Source organism: Calonectris borealis, chromosome 1, assembly GCF_964195595.1.
Source record: "Calonectris borealis chromosome 1, bCalBor7.hap1.2, whole genome shotgun sequence".
Lineage (NCBI taxonomy): Eukaryota > Metazoa > Chordata > Aves > Procellariiformes > Procellariidae > Calonectris > Calonectris borealis.
In genome coordinates, this window is record NC_134312.1 from 63,744,843 (window position 1) to 63,759,999 (window position 15,157).

Below are 15,157 nucleotides of genomic sequence, written 5' to 3' on the forward strand. Positions count from 1 at the left end.
TTCTGATGCAAAAAATCCCTCTTTAAAACCTTACAAGTTCACAGGGAAGGACAGTAAAATGTAAGAAGTCGGAAAGCTGTTTTTGGAAGTTATGTTTTCAAACTGGCTGTAGACCTGATCCACTGTTCACAAAAAATGGTATGGCATAGTCTGTATCTTCATATAGTAAGAAAAGTAACACATAAGGCACCAGTTCCAAGGATGGTCTTAACAAGGGAGACCCCCACTTTACTTTCTGCAGCTACAGGAAAAGCTGAGTTTTTCATGTGCTATGAAAGAACTCTATGGAATGCATGTGCCAAAGTGTGTGTTTCCGCTTGGGAATTCAGGGAAAAAAATCTCAAGCTCCATGTGCTTGAGCTCTTTTGCCAATTTTTTTTATTGCCCTATTAAAAGGGGGCGGGGGGGGAACCCAAACCTTTTTTTCTGAAACTTTAAGTATCCTGAATTTAAGTATCTGTTAATGAACCTACCAGTTTCTGTAAACAGTGATCAGATGAGCAGTTGGTACAGGCACAGAAAGCTGTTACCAACAGTTACATCCATTTCCATGACGAAACCATCTGGTTCATGGAATCCTCAGGCTCTTTTCTTTCTTCACAATTTTCCTTGGCATTTGTGTTTAGTCTGTGTTTAGTTTGGCATATAGAAGAACTTGGCGAGATGAGCGCTACGTAATTTAGCTTGGTTGCTTTGCTTTTCCTTTCCGTGGCCAAAATATTGACCTCTAGCTTGCTTCTTGATTATCTTTGGAGCTAAGTGAAATTTTACAATTATTTTTCCTACACTCTATTTGAAAGGCAGGGCACACTTCAGTACCATAAAATATTCTCTGCCAGGATGTAACACGTGGTCCTGTCAGTGACTGTGGGCATGTGACTCAAGAAAGAAAACCTTGCTTTTAGGAGGAGTGAATTGCATAGATCCTGGACTCATAATGTTAAATATGTGTACTTTGGAACGGTAAGTGGAATTTCACTGACCCTTTGCAATGCACTGTACTTGAAATGGTTTGGAACAGACCTCATATATAGTAGTTGGAGAGCAGCAGCATCACACGAGGTCTATATATCACCTCTGCACCCAAAGGCATGGTTGGCAAGATCTTGACTACCCCAATATCATGCATCTTTATGCACACACGTAAATAGGTAAATAGGTTGATCACCTAAAAGTGCATGTTCCCTACCAAGTGCTGAAGCCAGTGCCTTTAAATTAGACCACTGACAGCAGGGTTACAGCGTTACCTTAGAGGCTGCTTACAGGGATCGTAACTTCCCAAGAACCAAAAGAACTGACGCTTGTGTGCGTTTACTCACAGCTTGAAAACACATTAGATGGATTACACAAGGAAGCTAGTATGTATTCGAGCCCAAGTGAAGTCACCAGTTGTGTGATGTGGATAGCAGTAGGCAGTTCAACTCATTTTTTAACTCTTACCCTCGCTACATTCTCCCTTTTTCCAGCTTTAATAATTTTTCAGCTCAAGGAAGAAATGGGCATTTCCCATTCCATGCCTTATTTAGCAGTTCTTTGTTAACAGGTGCCAGTCCTTGAAAAAAACGTATCTTGGCCAAGAGCTTTGAAGTCACAGGATGAAGAACATTTGTGACTTTGAGGTGAGAACATGTTGTGGGCCATATTTTTGCAGCAGCAAATAAATAAATGGATTAAAAAAAAAACAAAAACCTCTTTGGTGTTTTCTGAATATGAACATAAAACTGAAAATGGATTAAAAGAAAAAGGATGACATCTGATTGTCAGAAGGCAAAGGACAGCAACCAGGTCTCCAGGACCACCTGTGACAGTGCACTGAGAGAGAGAAAATCTTGGGGACTCCCCCTGCCCCCACTCAAGCTGATTCCATAACACAACCCCTCTCCTGTGCAGTCCTTCACCGCTTGCAGTGCTGGTCTGTACCAGCGAGGAACATCTCTCATCAGTGAGACTCCAAAAAGCAGTTCATTGTGGCTGTAGAGTTTCTCCAGGACTGTTTAGATGTGCCTAGAGAAAAGTAGCAGCTTTGAAGTGCTCAAATGTGGAAATAAAAATCCAGTACCCTTTTGTGGTGGGCATCTTTTCCCTCTTCCTGTTACCTTTTATTTTAAAATGGGGGGGAACCCTGGAGATGTATTCTACTGTCACCAGGCTGCTGTCATTCATGTATTCCAATATCTCTAGGTCCTAAATACTGAAGAAGCAGAAATCAGGAATGAAAGTTTTTGGCAATGCTGATGAAGATTCACTGTAGTTATGCAGTATTTTGGTGTGAGTGCACTTGAGTGCTTGAGAAGTCTGGTATCTCTCTTGTAGTCAGTGTCCCTTGAAATGCAGGTTATGTCAGAAGGAGGACTGTAAAAATTTTCTTCTGTATCTCTGACACTAATTCAATGAGGGCAGAACAAGCTCAGCTTGTGACAGCTCATACCAACAGGATTGGTAGTTTAGATCCAAGTGTTGGTCTGCATATCATCCCTGGTCGCATCTGCATGACTTCCACTGAAAACCATTTAGTCACATGTATGCTTTGGAAGGAGAATTTATCCTACAAATTCTTTAGTACAGTTTGGGATGCACTTGGCAAGATGTGTCGAGCTTTGACATACAAGTCCCAGGGTGAGTTTACTCGTCCTGACAGTAAGAAACTTGAGAAGCATCAAAGATCCTGTGGTGTTGCACTGCTTTTTTAAAGAGACTCTTCCGGAGTAGAGCTGCAGTCCTGTGAATCCCACTGAAGACTGATAGATGAAAAAAAAGTTAACGTTAGTACTAGAAAAATACAAGGTTTTTTGCACTTCATAGTTTGTAGAGCTGGAATGTTTTATCTTGATTTTGTGTTACTTTTTCTTGATACTTTTTACATTTAAAGTACGTGTTTTCCTTTGTAATGGCCACTCCTGTTTAGTTCTGAGTAGTTCTTACTCCGTAAGTGGAAGTTTATGTTTAGGCTGTTACATCTTGCCTTAATCAGAATAAAATGTTGGCACATTTGAACAAATGCTCTGAAGATTCTTTTGAAATGAATGCTAAACCTCTGTGAATCCCTGACATGGTGGTTTTCAGGTTCATTTACAGTAATCCTCTTATTGCCACATGTGGAGCAGGCGAAGTCAAATGAGAATTAAGAGAGCAGAAAAGAGACTGAAAGATGAAAATTATTGTTTTGCATTTCCAATTATATTCTAATGTACACACTTCTTAAGAGCTCTGTCATGTTCCCATGAAAACTTCTCTAAGATTTCTGTCCCAAGGCTTCTCAGAAGTTGGTTTTCTCATCCAGGCTGTTTGAACGTTTAGTGCTGTGTGTGATTTAAAAGCAGTAGCTGGATAATGTTTTATATTCAAGGAAAATTAAGGCGGTGTTATATTTGGCAATGTGCTGCGCTCTTTTGGTCCTGAAATGCAGATCTGAAAGAAACTTGACTAAAGAAATAGGAATTTAAAAAATACTGCAATAATAAAAAATCAGGAAGCTTTTATCCTTGGACTTAAGGAAACAGGAGAAAGAATTGTGGATTAGCCACTATCAGTAGTACTTCAGCATAGTTGCCAAATACGAAATTGTTCAAATTCATTGTGATCTGTGCAGCCACAAACTCATGAACCAATCGCTGGACTTCTTATCCAGGATTGCATGGGCTAACATGGTTTTGGCTAAGTCGCCTTGCATTTTGCATGGAACACCTCTTGTCAAGCATTTCCATGGATGAGTTTGATCCTTATGAGAGTTTCTGTCTTTGGGCTTGATGATGGCAGCTTTAAACACGAACACTTCAAAAATTCATGATTAAAGGTGAGGAATCTCCCATTTAGAGGATTTATAGATGTGCAGTCAAGTATTTACGTTATTGCTACATCCTCCTATACTTACTGCCAGGTGGAAGAAAATTTGCTAGGACGCTGGAAACCGCATTCTTACTTCTGCAGAGTAGAACCGCAAAGAAGTTAAGAGAAGTTGTTTGTCACTTCCAGCAGACAGCATACTGACACAATATTGCCTACAATATTCTCACTTCTGCCTGGGAGCGGAGAGCGCTGTTTCCTGCAGCTTGGCACTTAAGAAGCACTCAACACTAGTGCCAACGAGCATTATTTAGTCCTCTTTATTTAAGGATGAACTAACGTCTCTTACCTAACATTATCACACATCTGTACTAGACGTTAGTACAGCTCAGCTAAAGCATGGTGATTTCTTCATATATTTGAGCCCAGAGGGTTGCCACATTAGAATTGAATGTTGTTGGACTGATCTGGTTTAAATATATGGTAAGTTGAAATGCCACGAAAGGGCAACAGCCTAGCGGAGATTGCTTTGCAGATGTCTCCCTTCTCTTCCCCCATTGAGACAAAGCAGACAGAGCTGTAGAGGACCTGAACAAGTACTGTAACCTTTGCTCCTTCAGTCACACTGAAAAACGAATTTGGCTGCATGTTCGATTGTGTGATCTGGAAACTACAAGCTGGGAAAGGTGGTTCTGGTTCTCCCAGTGACTCACCAACCATAGCTCTGTACGTTGGTACCGCTTGTTTTGTCTTCATGATTAGATAAAGAGATTGGCAAAGCCACTGATAGAAAAGGTATTAATAAAAAGAACTTGGTGAAGAGAAGTCATCAGAAAAGAGGCAGAGCTTACAGAAATATCATCAGTTGGGGGTCGATTTGATTTCCAGTTCCCCACTGGAAAAAGAAGAGAAGGAAAGGACAAGTTTGGGTTGTTGGCAACCAACATCGGGCACAGCTGTGGGCAGGGAATGAAGGGAAGAAACCTCGTGTATTGAGTAAATAACGAATAATAAACGTAAAGCTGAAATGGGCGAATATTTTGGAAGATAAAGCCACCAAAGAGCACAGAGGCAGCAGAAAGTTTAACTAGGACTCAGGGATTAGAGAAAATGTCTTCTATATGCTTGTTTTAAAAAATAAACATATGAAATGGTTGAAGGGTGACACACTGTGTAAGTTAGTGCACAAACTCTCAGTAGTGAATATGTGAAGTTTACGGAAAATAAGATCAATGGGAGAGAGAAGAGTGGGGGGAAATCAGAGTGATTGTAATCACAAGGGAAAAGTTGGAAAGAAAAACTCATGGAACGGTATTATTGCATGAAACTATCTACAGTCCTCAAAGGATTTATTTCGAAACGCTGGGGGGAAGAGCTGCTGCAAGAGAGCTCAGTTCTGTGTCAGAAGGGTGCTGTGCTTCACCTGTGAGCTGGGCGGAGGGGAGGGGAGGGGAGGATTGCTGTATGCAGCGCGCTTTTACCTTCTTCCCCAAATACCTGCTGCTGGGAGACAGAACTGGACTAGATGGTCCCACTTTGCTGTTGCAACAGCATCCGAAAGGTCTGTACAGCCTGTGGTATCTTTGTCTAAATTAGGTTATAAATTGCCCCAGGCTCTTTTGGTTCCCTCAAGTGGCAAACTACATTGGGGAGGGGCGGGCGAGGGGGGACACACACCTTTGGAGAGACAGAGGAATGGAGGGTTTGGGAACTGACACAACGTGAGTGGTGTTTAGTTCACGCTGTCCCCAAAATATGCGTCTGGCAGGTTTACAGATAAAAGATGTGACACTGTCACTCATAGCGGCAGAGGAAGAAAATGCAAACTTTTACAATTAGTTTAGTTCTTCAGCGCTTAGAGCGAAGGACCCCACGACAAGCAGAGTGCGGGGTTTGGAACAGAGCTTCGTTTGCTGGTCACTGAGACTGGACACTTTTCCCCTGTGAATGCAGAGAGGCTTTCTTTTTGGAGGGAGAAGTCAATTCTTGGGGAGTTTTATGTCAGCAAGACATAGGGGCTCGTAAACCATTATTTCTGATAGGCGAGCAAAATGGTTAAATGGTTATCTGAATGTGTCTCTAGACTTCGTACCATCAAATTGGACAGGAAAAGTCTGCATGTCTCTTAGAGCTGTAATTTTTTCCAAGCTGTTTGCAGTCCTGGGAGACAATACTGCATTGTTTACCCCGTGTTTATTTCTGGGAGGTTATTATGAAATAGGAGTTGGAAATAAGCTCTTTGAAAAGTGCATGTTTGATTCTGGGACAGAAACCTGAAGCGAAGTTTGAATTCCACAACAGATGCTGGTACTACTGATACCATAAAATAAGTGGGATCTGGAGTGTAAGAATGAGAGAGGGTGGTTGCTTCCCAAGAATGTCTGTATTTCATTCTTTGGCTGTAATTAATTACAATAATTTTCTGAAATCCTAGTTTTTGGAATGGCTTTATCAAAATTCCTACAAAGTCCCAGTACAGAGCACCTTTTCTTATGAATTTAACCTCTGTCTTTTCTCTGTGTTTCATGCAAGTAGGAAGCTCTGGTGCTTGCCAGTTTTCATCCCTCTAGTGAATTTGCAAAGTGTAATCATTGTAAAGTGCAATTGCTTAATACGTAGCTCATTCACTAAAACCCCAAGGATAGAGACAGTGAGTAATGTGAGTCATTACCAGAGCAATGGTATCGAAAAAGATGAAGAGTCATGCATCAAGTACCAATCCATTTAGTCTGGAATTAAGAATTTAAAAAATCACTAGTCAGATGTGATTGATATTATCTCCAAGCAAATTACGTAGTTACCCTGGAATGCTATGCTGCTACTAATGTTTTTTGGTATTAGAAGTGCTGATCGGTTACGCGTTCCCTACTGCTCTGTTTGTCTATCAAGACACTTGTAGACCAGCAGCTTTCCCAGGTGCCATCTGCGTGTCTCTTTCTTTTCCAGGCACTGCATACTGTAAAGTCTGAAATTCAGAAACTTTGTCCAGAAAATATGAAGAAGTGTTCTGGCTTGATCAGCAATGCCAGGCTTCAAACTCATGTTTTTCAGTCATGTGTACTTTTGTTCAGCCATCCACGTTTCAACCATTTTTTGCTTTTCTTTGTACTAAATCATATGAGTTGGAACAGATTTCTTCCCCATCTCATTCCAGCGAGGAACTTTTTGGTCCAAGGACATAGAATTTGACTGGATAATGTACTATAAATGACCGGAGCGTTAACATTTCCATCATCGTTCTGAGAAGGTAGTTTGCAGCTTAATAGGTGATATGAGCTGTCAAATTATTTTTTGCATGCTTTGAGGTGCATGAGAGCCTAAACCAGCGCAGTGCTACAGCATGACATTGTATGTAGCAGTCTGAAGGGGCACCAAGGTTTAACACCGGTGAAATTTTTTATGCACACTGATAAATCGGGAGTTATGTTTTGCTTCCAAGGTTTCCTGTGGGAACAAAAATGACAGGCTTCCTGAATTACAATTAAAAAAACCCCAAACAACAAAACAAGGCATGTGCTGGATGTATGTGTAGCTCCCTTGAAGTCAACAGGACTTGGGCAGCATTGCACTAGTTGGGGATCTACTATTAGAGGTATTATAATGTCAGTGATATTATTAGGAACATGAGATAATACACAATAAATGACTACACCAGTCTATGACATTGCTTGTGTACCACATTTATAAGGCATTGTTCTATAGAGTCTGAGTCAGAGACCACAGCCTTCAACTGTGACTTGATTGGCCGTAAAATAGGGGTTATAACCCACAAGCTGTGCTGCTGTGTGTTCCCTAGCTCAAAATATTCCAGGAAATGTAGCAGCAGACCACAGATAATCTTTAGATTATATTTACTGTAAATTAAGTATGTATAATCCATTTCTGCCTACTAATTTTTTGTCTTTATATCAATTTCTCAAGTCTTTTGGATGCAACTTTTTTATTCTGCACTTTCTCTAACTATTGACAAGCCCCTGCAACACTGACAGTGCTGTGAGGGCTTTTCTCCTCCTTTTGCACGGTGTGTTGCTTTGCATTGTACTTGTGATTGCCCACCATGCCTAGAATCAGTACAACACATAGCGTGTACCTCAGAGAGTCTCTTTAAAATAATATTTTATTGTTATAACCTTTTATTGTTATGTATCTTATCCTATATTGCATAGGAACAGATAAGATGTTGGTAGCCTTTGAGCTTTCGGGATACTGCCACTTTCTTTAGGGAACCCAGAACACACTGGGAGTAGTAGTATGTTCATGAAATTCATTGCAGGACTACATTTTTCTAATCCCACTTCATAGGAAGTCAAATGACTTGAAAAGAAGAGGCTATAGATCAAACCTGGCAATGTCAGATGTCAAAGCAGGTGATGCAATAAGGAAACAAAACTGTTATACGAGATCAGAGGTTTACAGGTCACTGGTCTAGAAAAAGTGTACATTTCACAGAAGAAATGATCTGTAGGATATTCCATTTGTATACCTGATTTTGTTGAGACTTGGGTGTCACCCTTGAGCATGAAAATCTACGGGTTCTTCCCTTTTTTCCCCAGTTTGTTTGAGCTGGGAATCCTCAACAAAAGCTGCGAGAAGCAGAACTTGAGGTTTAAGTCTACTACCTCCCTTGAAGGTAGCTGCACACAGCAGACTATTTTGGGGAATGTGAAAAACAAACAAGCTGTGCTTTTAAAGGCAGGCTTTAGGAAGCCCCGCAGAATTATTATGAAGCTAGTTTGCGGGTGTAGTGCTGGGCTGTAGGACATTTAGAGCTTGCGTCATGTGCTTACATCTCTTTAGACTGGAATAGATTTATTTCCGTGACTGGCTGCATCCATGCACTCATAGCCTTAGCCAAGGAAATGCGAAAGCTATGAAACATGTCCCCTCAAAGATGAAAACCAGTGCCATATCCAGCAGGCACTTCTGTGTTCCCAACCAGGAGAACAATCTCCATGAGACTGGAGGACTGTAGGAAGAGGACTGCAGAAGGTAGACACTAAGGCAATGCATGGAGATTTTTTTCACAGTATCTATCACATTGCTTTCAGGCCAATGCACATTTTCCACTATTAAAACTAATGAATCAGGGAAAAAATGATGTATGTAGCTAGAAGATTTGTTGTCCATCAGTGATTGCCATCACATGTCCATCAGTGGTTATTGACTGTTTGTGGTTGACTCACTGTTCCTTCAGTCAACACAAACAATAAGAGGTGGAGTCCTTCATTTCTGTATACAAGTTTTGTTTGGGGTTTTTTGTGGAAGGAAGTAGTTGGTTGGTCCAACACAGAGATTTGTCTTGTGAAAACTACTTTTGTTTTAATTGTTGTATCTTGAAATGTTGAGATTTTTTTCTTAATCGAGCAATATTTTGTGATTGTTTACTACTAGTAGTATGGCGCATGTAAAAAGAAAAAAACAAAACCAAAACCAAAAACAAAACAACCAAACAAAACACAGTAAAAAAGCCACAAAAGGATTAAGTCCTTCCCTTTCAAAACTTTCTTTCCTGACACTAGGATCTCTGCTCAGCATTTCAGCCCAGGAGACTTTTTGTGTTAAGTGATACTAATGATAGGGAAGGATGTCTTTTCCTCAGTGTCTAACTTGTACCCGTTCCTGTGGATGGTGGATCGTTGACAAGGGACGACTGCCCATCACTGTGAAGTGGCACAGCGTGGTCCTGATCAAGGGTCTGGTTGAGCCAGAATCAATCTGGAGAGTCTTAAACTGATTTGTATCTTTTCTGACTGGAAAAGTTATGCATTGATAAGCTGAAGGGAGGCTTTAATGATACTTAATTGATACAAATCTCCAGTGGAGCTTTCTTTGGTTTAAGAGTAACTTTTTATGTTTCATTTCAGTTGGTCTCTAGCAGGTTTGCTAATCCTATGTATGTCTAGATGGGTTTAACACTGATTCATTGTTTTAATAATAGATAGAAATCAAGCTGGTGCAACTGTCCCAAAGCAGACAGTTTGACTGCTGTGAGGCAGACCCTCTTGCATGAATATTTCTTGTTAGAATCATGTTTCTAACAATTTGGGTTGGGTAATTCCTTGCCAATATAAGCTTTACCAATACAAACCAGTCAGTGAGAATCTTTCCATCAATAAGAGCGTTTATTATCATCTTGCATAAATAGGAACAGTTTTGTGCATGAATTGGATAAGCTGGTTTAAACCTGCTTGCCACAGTTCAGCTTGGCTTAGTTACTCGGGCAGGTGCAAGCTGAATAAATAAAAACAGTTCACATATAAACTGCACTGGAAAAACTAGTTTTAATTTCAAACCAGCCCAAACAATCCTTAAGTTTCCATAACAGAGTTTTCACTGGTATCAGTTAATAGACTTTAAAATACCGCAGGTTAGTGAGTGAAAAGGACTCGGTGTAATCAATGAGTTACATCCGCTTACTGATGTATCCTGGCCTGTAGCTTAGTAAGGGATCTGGTAACATTGACCCTCCAGAAAATAGCCTTATTTGCCCACTTTCTGTTTCAAAGTGAAAGGGTATGTACTGGGTTGTCTTAAGGCAGTGTGCTATAAACTGGTAACTGGTCCTTCAGCGTCTCCCTGCTGCTGGCGCACTCACAGCAAGCACGAAAGGGCTCAGGGAAAAGGTTTTCTGTGCACTGTGGGACATACGAGGTGGCTTGCAGGGACTTGCCTGCTCCGCACCTTGGCTGGCAGCTCTGACCTGCCGGGGAGGATGAAGGCCCAGCAGGTGCCCTGCTCAGATCTGGCCTTTTTTGGCTGAAGGTACGTTCCCTTTCTTTTTTGTTTCTTAGGAAGTGATTGAAATGCTTTGTCAGTCTGTCTGCACCTCGCTGCTCCCGGGTGCTGCTGCTTGCTGGCTTGCCCTGCTTCAGGCCACCAAATACTTGGGTTCGTCAGGCCGCAGTTTCATGGCCTTGTCCACGCAGAGTAGGATGAGAGTCAGAAACCAGAGGCTCCAGCCGACGGCCGCTGCAATCCATCCATAATCGTCCACCCCCGTCGGGCAGCACATGGCCGCTTGCGTGCAGAAGTTCACGCCTGGTGGCGAAGAAATGAAGTGAGCTGATGGGAGGGTAAGTACGGAGAGGGTTTCCTTTGCTAGAAGGCAGATGAGACAGTGACTTCACTGTCTGCCCTGTGGCCTGTCGGTCTGCCTTGGCATCTTTCCCCTAAGCCTGGCTCTTAACCTGGGGGCTGGCAATACTCAGTTTCGTCCGTATGTCTTCAAGACTCAGTCGTCCCTGTCTGGCCAAACACCTGAGCTGCTCCTCTTACCACTGTGCCCACCATTATGGAAATCTCTTAAAACACCTACTTAGCATCTCCTCAGTCAGTTTTAGGAATGGAGTATGATAAAAGTAGCTAGTTAAAAATGAAATAATTTTTAACAATTCCATGTATTTTTTCTTGCACTTTTTCATCTTTTTTTGTTTAAATCAGTCCAATTTCCTAAAGTCAGTTAAGGAATATGTCATTAGTTGTTTCATTTTTACTGTTATTTAAAGGCATCTGCCATACTTTTTCCATCACAAGGGCACAGTGAAGATACCCAGCTCTGCATCCTGGGTGGTAATGTGGAGAAATCGAAGGGAGCCTGGAGGACCATGGTATCTCGACCCCTTGGGCTGGAATAGAAGCTGAGCGTTGAAACCCCAGCACCCAGAAGAGTTAAGGCAGCCAAAACTACCTTGCAGCTACATGCATTGCATGTTGATGCGCACGAAGCTTGTCAGCTGCGAAAAGTGAACGCCTTCTGAGCTTGGTGCAGGGCAGCCAGCCTCTTGCACCGTTCCAGGGAAAAGGCAAGTGCAGGTGCTGCTCAGTTCCTCTCATTCACGTGTGTCAGGCAGGACCATGCTCCTGTGCATTGGCCTTCAGTGCGCACAGCACAGTTGTCCTGCACAGTAGAGAGGAGCACTTCCCACCACAAGAGAGACGTGTTTTGTATGTGCCTAGAGAAGGGGGAGGGATGCCTGACCCCATACCCATGTCATGCTTTGAAGGCGCATACCTCTATTGGTACACGTGCTATATTTTGGGAAGTGCAGGACTGTGGGGATGTTTGGGATGGAGGATGACTCTGGGACGACTGGTGGGATCTCAGGTTGCCTGGGACTGGCTGTTTCGGGAAGGCCTGCTGGGGTGGGGGGAAGGAGGTGTTCCCGGGAGTCCACATTGTGCCTACAGGCAGTCAGTCTGGCAGGGAGCTTTAGGACACACAAATTGAATTAGCTATGAATTAGTCTGTCCAAAGCTATGAGTCCATCTGAATGTACTTTAGATATACTGGACATGCCAATGGAGGAGTCTTAGAAATGTGTCCTAGGGTTTCACCCACAACGGAAACCTTGACAACAGAAAAATCCTTTTCCAGGACAGCCTCTCAGTCACCTGTGTAGTCTCATCACCTGGCTTTGTCATGGTAGTAATGATTTATGAAGACTTACTAAGACATGGTGCTTCGTACTCAGTTGTGAGCATGGAGCTTGTTGAAACATTGGAGACGTCTTCAGCTGCTGCCAGAAGGAAAGCACAGGAGAAAAGGCAAGTTGGATTAGAAAAGCAATACTGGGCATCAAGCATGAAAATGTGAAAACCATTCGTCTTGCAGAGGTCTGTAGGATGGAAAAAACTTGGAGAAAATAAGTTCCTGCCCCTAAACACTGCTGCATCAGGGTATGCTTTCACACCCCACCACTGTCAACACAGGCTTAGAGACCTGCTGTAGCACCAGCCATAAGGAGCAGTTAGATCACTGTGCCTCTACCTGAGTAAGACCCTGGTGTGAGCCATTCACTCAGAGCTCAAACTGGCCACTCTCCCCAGCTACAGGGGCAGAACAAGCAAGGACTGAAATGAGAGAAAGCATTCAGTGGCACAGGGAGATCCATGGCCAGCAAGCTGTACATCTACCTCCTTTTGCCCTTAGAAAAATCCCCGTAACTCCGGGATACAAAGGAGTCTGGCAGAGCCGAGAGCTGAGCCCATCGGTGCAGAGCCTCAGCGGGAAGCTTTGGCTTTGCTGCAATTCAGGCACAGCTGTGTCTGAAACTGTTCTGGCTGGGCTCCCGTTCAGGCCAGTATGAGCTCATTAACCAGCTCAGGTTGGAAAATACAACATACAGAAATAAGTAAGGGAGGAAGGGGCCAGGGGCTTCAATGAAGAAGGTTTTGACCCTTTATCCTGCTTCCTGCCCAGAATCAGAGCACATTTGCACTCCAGCACAGTGCTGCGGCTGGTCTCCAGCCCTCCAAATCTGTATATGGTGTCACAGACCAAAGCCTCCTTAGACCTCCTAACACCCCCTGTGCCCCTCAGCTTCAGCATGCACCTCGCAGCACTGCAGGATCAGATGCAAAGACAACTGCAGGAATTCTGTATGGGAGAAGCACAGGCTGCTGTGGTCCCTGTGCATTAACACCAGCCTGTCCCCTGCTGCAGAAGGAAGGGAGTCAAAGAGATATCTCCTCCCGTGTCACTATGAGCAGTACAGTTTGAGTCAGCCAGGTGAAGTATCCCATGCTGATATGGTCCCCTGCAGAGATACATGAAAAACACAGCCTGGAGAGACTACAGGAGTAAGGACTCCTGCCACATGCCGATGGAGGGGCTCCAACGTGCTCTTGGTCTACAGACCAAGCAGAGGCTGTGAGAGAGCTATTTCCAGTCAAACCACCACTCTGAGCTGATAATTTGGAGTGTCACAGAACGAGAAAATCAGTTCCAATTTGATTTCACTGAAGACTTCAAAATAATGGCTCAGCTTTAGTTTCAGCTCAAGAAAACATACCAGAACAAGACCTTTGACCAAACCTTTGCTTTGAGTTTGGTATTTTCCAAGTAACAGCAAGTAAACTGAGGTGTCCTGCAGGAGATGTTCCCCTTGGGGTCACCTGCTATTGTCGTCCAGCTTTGCATTTTGAGCTGACTGACCATCAGCAAGACCAGAGCTTTCCTTACGGCCGCTGCCATGCTGGGAGCGGGTCCCCAGGCAGCGGGCTCCAGGGAAGGGTCTGAGTACTCCCCGTTCCTCTTTCTGACTCTGCTAGGACTTGCTGAATGACCTTGGCCAAGCCCATAATTTGTTTTCTAAGTTAATAAGTACCTCACAGGAGCACTGGGAAGAAGCATTAAAAACCATGTATGACCTGTGGAAGAAAGTACTGCAGAATGCCGAGTGTTCGTTCATGTTTACAGACTTTGCAGCCAAAGGACAGGCTGTCAAAGCTAACCCATCTTTAAACATCTGGCAGGTCTCAATTGGTGCTGATATACAAATGCAAGCAATAGCCCGATGGGAAAGGAGCAGCTCACAGGTCTCATTTACATTTTGTTTTTAGGCAACTTCTCCAAGTAAGGGGGCACCAAAGGCAAATTTCCTGAAAAAAGCACCCAATAAGAGCTAAACTGGACTACAGTGACCCTCTTGGGTGGTATTTCAAATTGTCCCTTGCCTCAGCAACTACACAAAGGCAAAGTAACTGTGGTCCCCTAGCTCCTTGCCATTCAGTGGAGCAACCTGCAGCTCAGTCCCATTTACAGTGGATCTGTAAATAGCTGGGAAAAGCACATCTCTTCAGAAAGATGCTGTGATCAATTGTGTCAAGTAATTCTCATTAGCATTAATCAATTCCAGCTCTTTACACTTTTTAGGTGAGACAAGGGAGCTCACCTTGTTTTTAAAGAACAGATTACTGTCAGTGGGCAATATATTTAGATATTAAGAGGAGTGGGGGAAAAAGCAGGTTATAGAAATTGGAGCATAAGAGAAGAGAAATACCTGCTGAGCAGGAATACCGGAGCGCGGCGGCGAAGAAGAGCACAGCGAAGGCTGCCCAGGGCTCACCGGAGAAGTGCTTCATGCCGGGGGTCCAGCTCCCACCCGAGCGGCCGCACGGATCAGGTCACCGTCGCCGGCAGCTCTCGTTCAGCAAATCCTCGATAATCTCAGCGAGCCGGTGTGCAGGGCAGAGGGTGGAGCAAAGGAGCTTCCTGCTGCCAGGACACCTTGAACTTTCCTGCCACAACGGGGTGAGGAAAGACAAGGGCTCGGACCAAAACAGCTCCGGCAGGAGGTGGATACCAGCGCCGAGGCAGGTGGAGGGCCCCTGAAGGTCAAGCCTGAAGGTTTCTCTCCCAGGATCTGTTGCAGCTGGAGGGAGGAAAGGCCTCTGGAGCCAGCCCTTCCCCACGGGGTTCCAGGCAGCTTCTGTCTTCTGAGTCTCCTTTTGGTCCTACGAAGATGGTCTAATAGATTTGGAAAGGAGCGTAGGATCAGGATAGAGAATTTGTCTCCCTGTTTGGCTTTGATTTTGCATGTTTGTTGGCTTGACACCCCCCCACAAAACTGCCCAGCAGTGACGATTTTTTGGA

The 15,157-nt window shown here is 43.6% G+C and overlaps 1 protein-coding gene across 1 annotated transcript; it reads right to left on the reverse strand.

Moving 5' to 3' along the window:
* Nucleotides 1-10,651: 10,651 nt before the first annotated feature.
* Nucleotides 10,652-14,646, reverse strand: TMEM213 (transmembrane protein 213). The gene is made up of 3 exons (XM_075162130.1): nt 14,565-14,646; nt 12,231-12,299; nt 10,652-10,821 (listed from the first exon to the last, which is right to left on the reverse strand). The coding sequence occupies exons 1-3, from the start codon at nt 14,644-14,646 to the stop codon at nt 10,652-10,654; spliced, it is 321 nt and encodes a 106-aa protein (XP_075018231.1).
* Nucleotides 14,647-15,157: the final 511 nt, after the last annotated feature.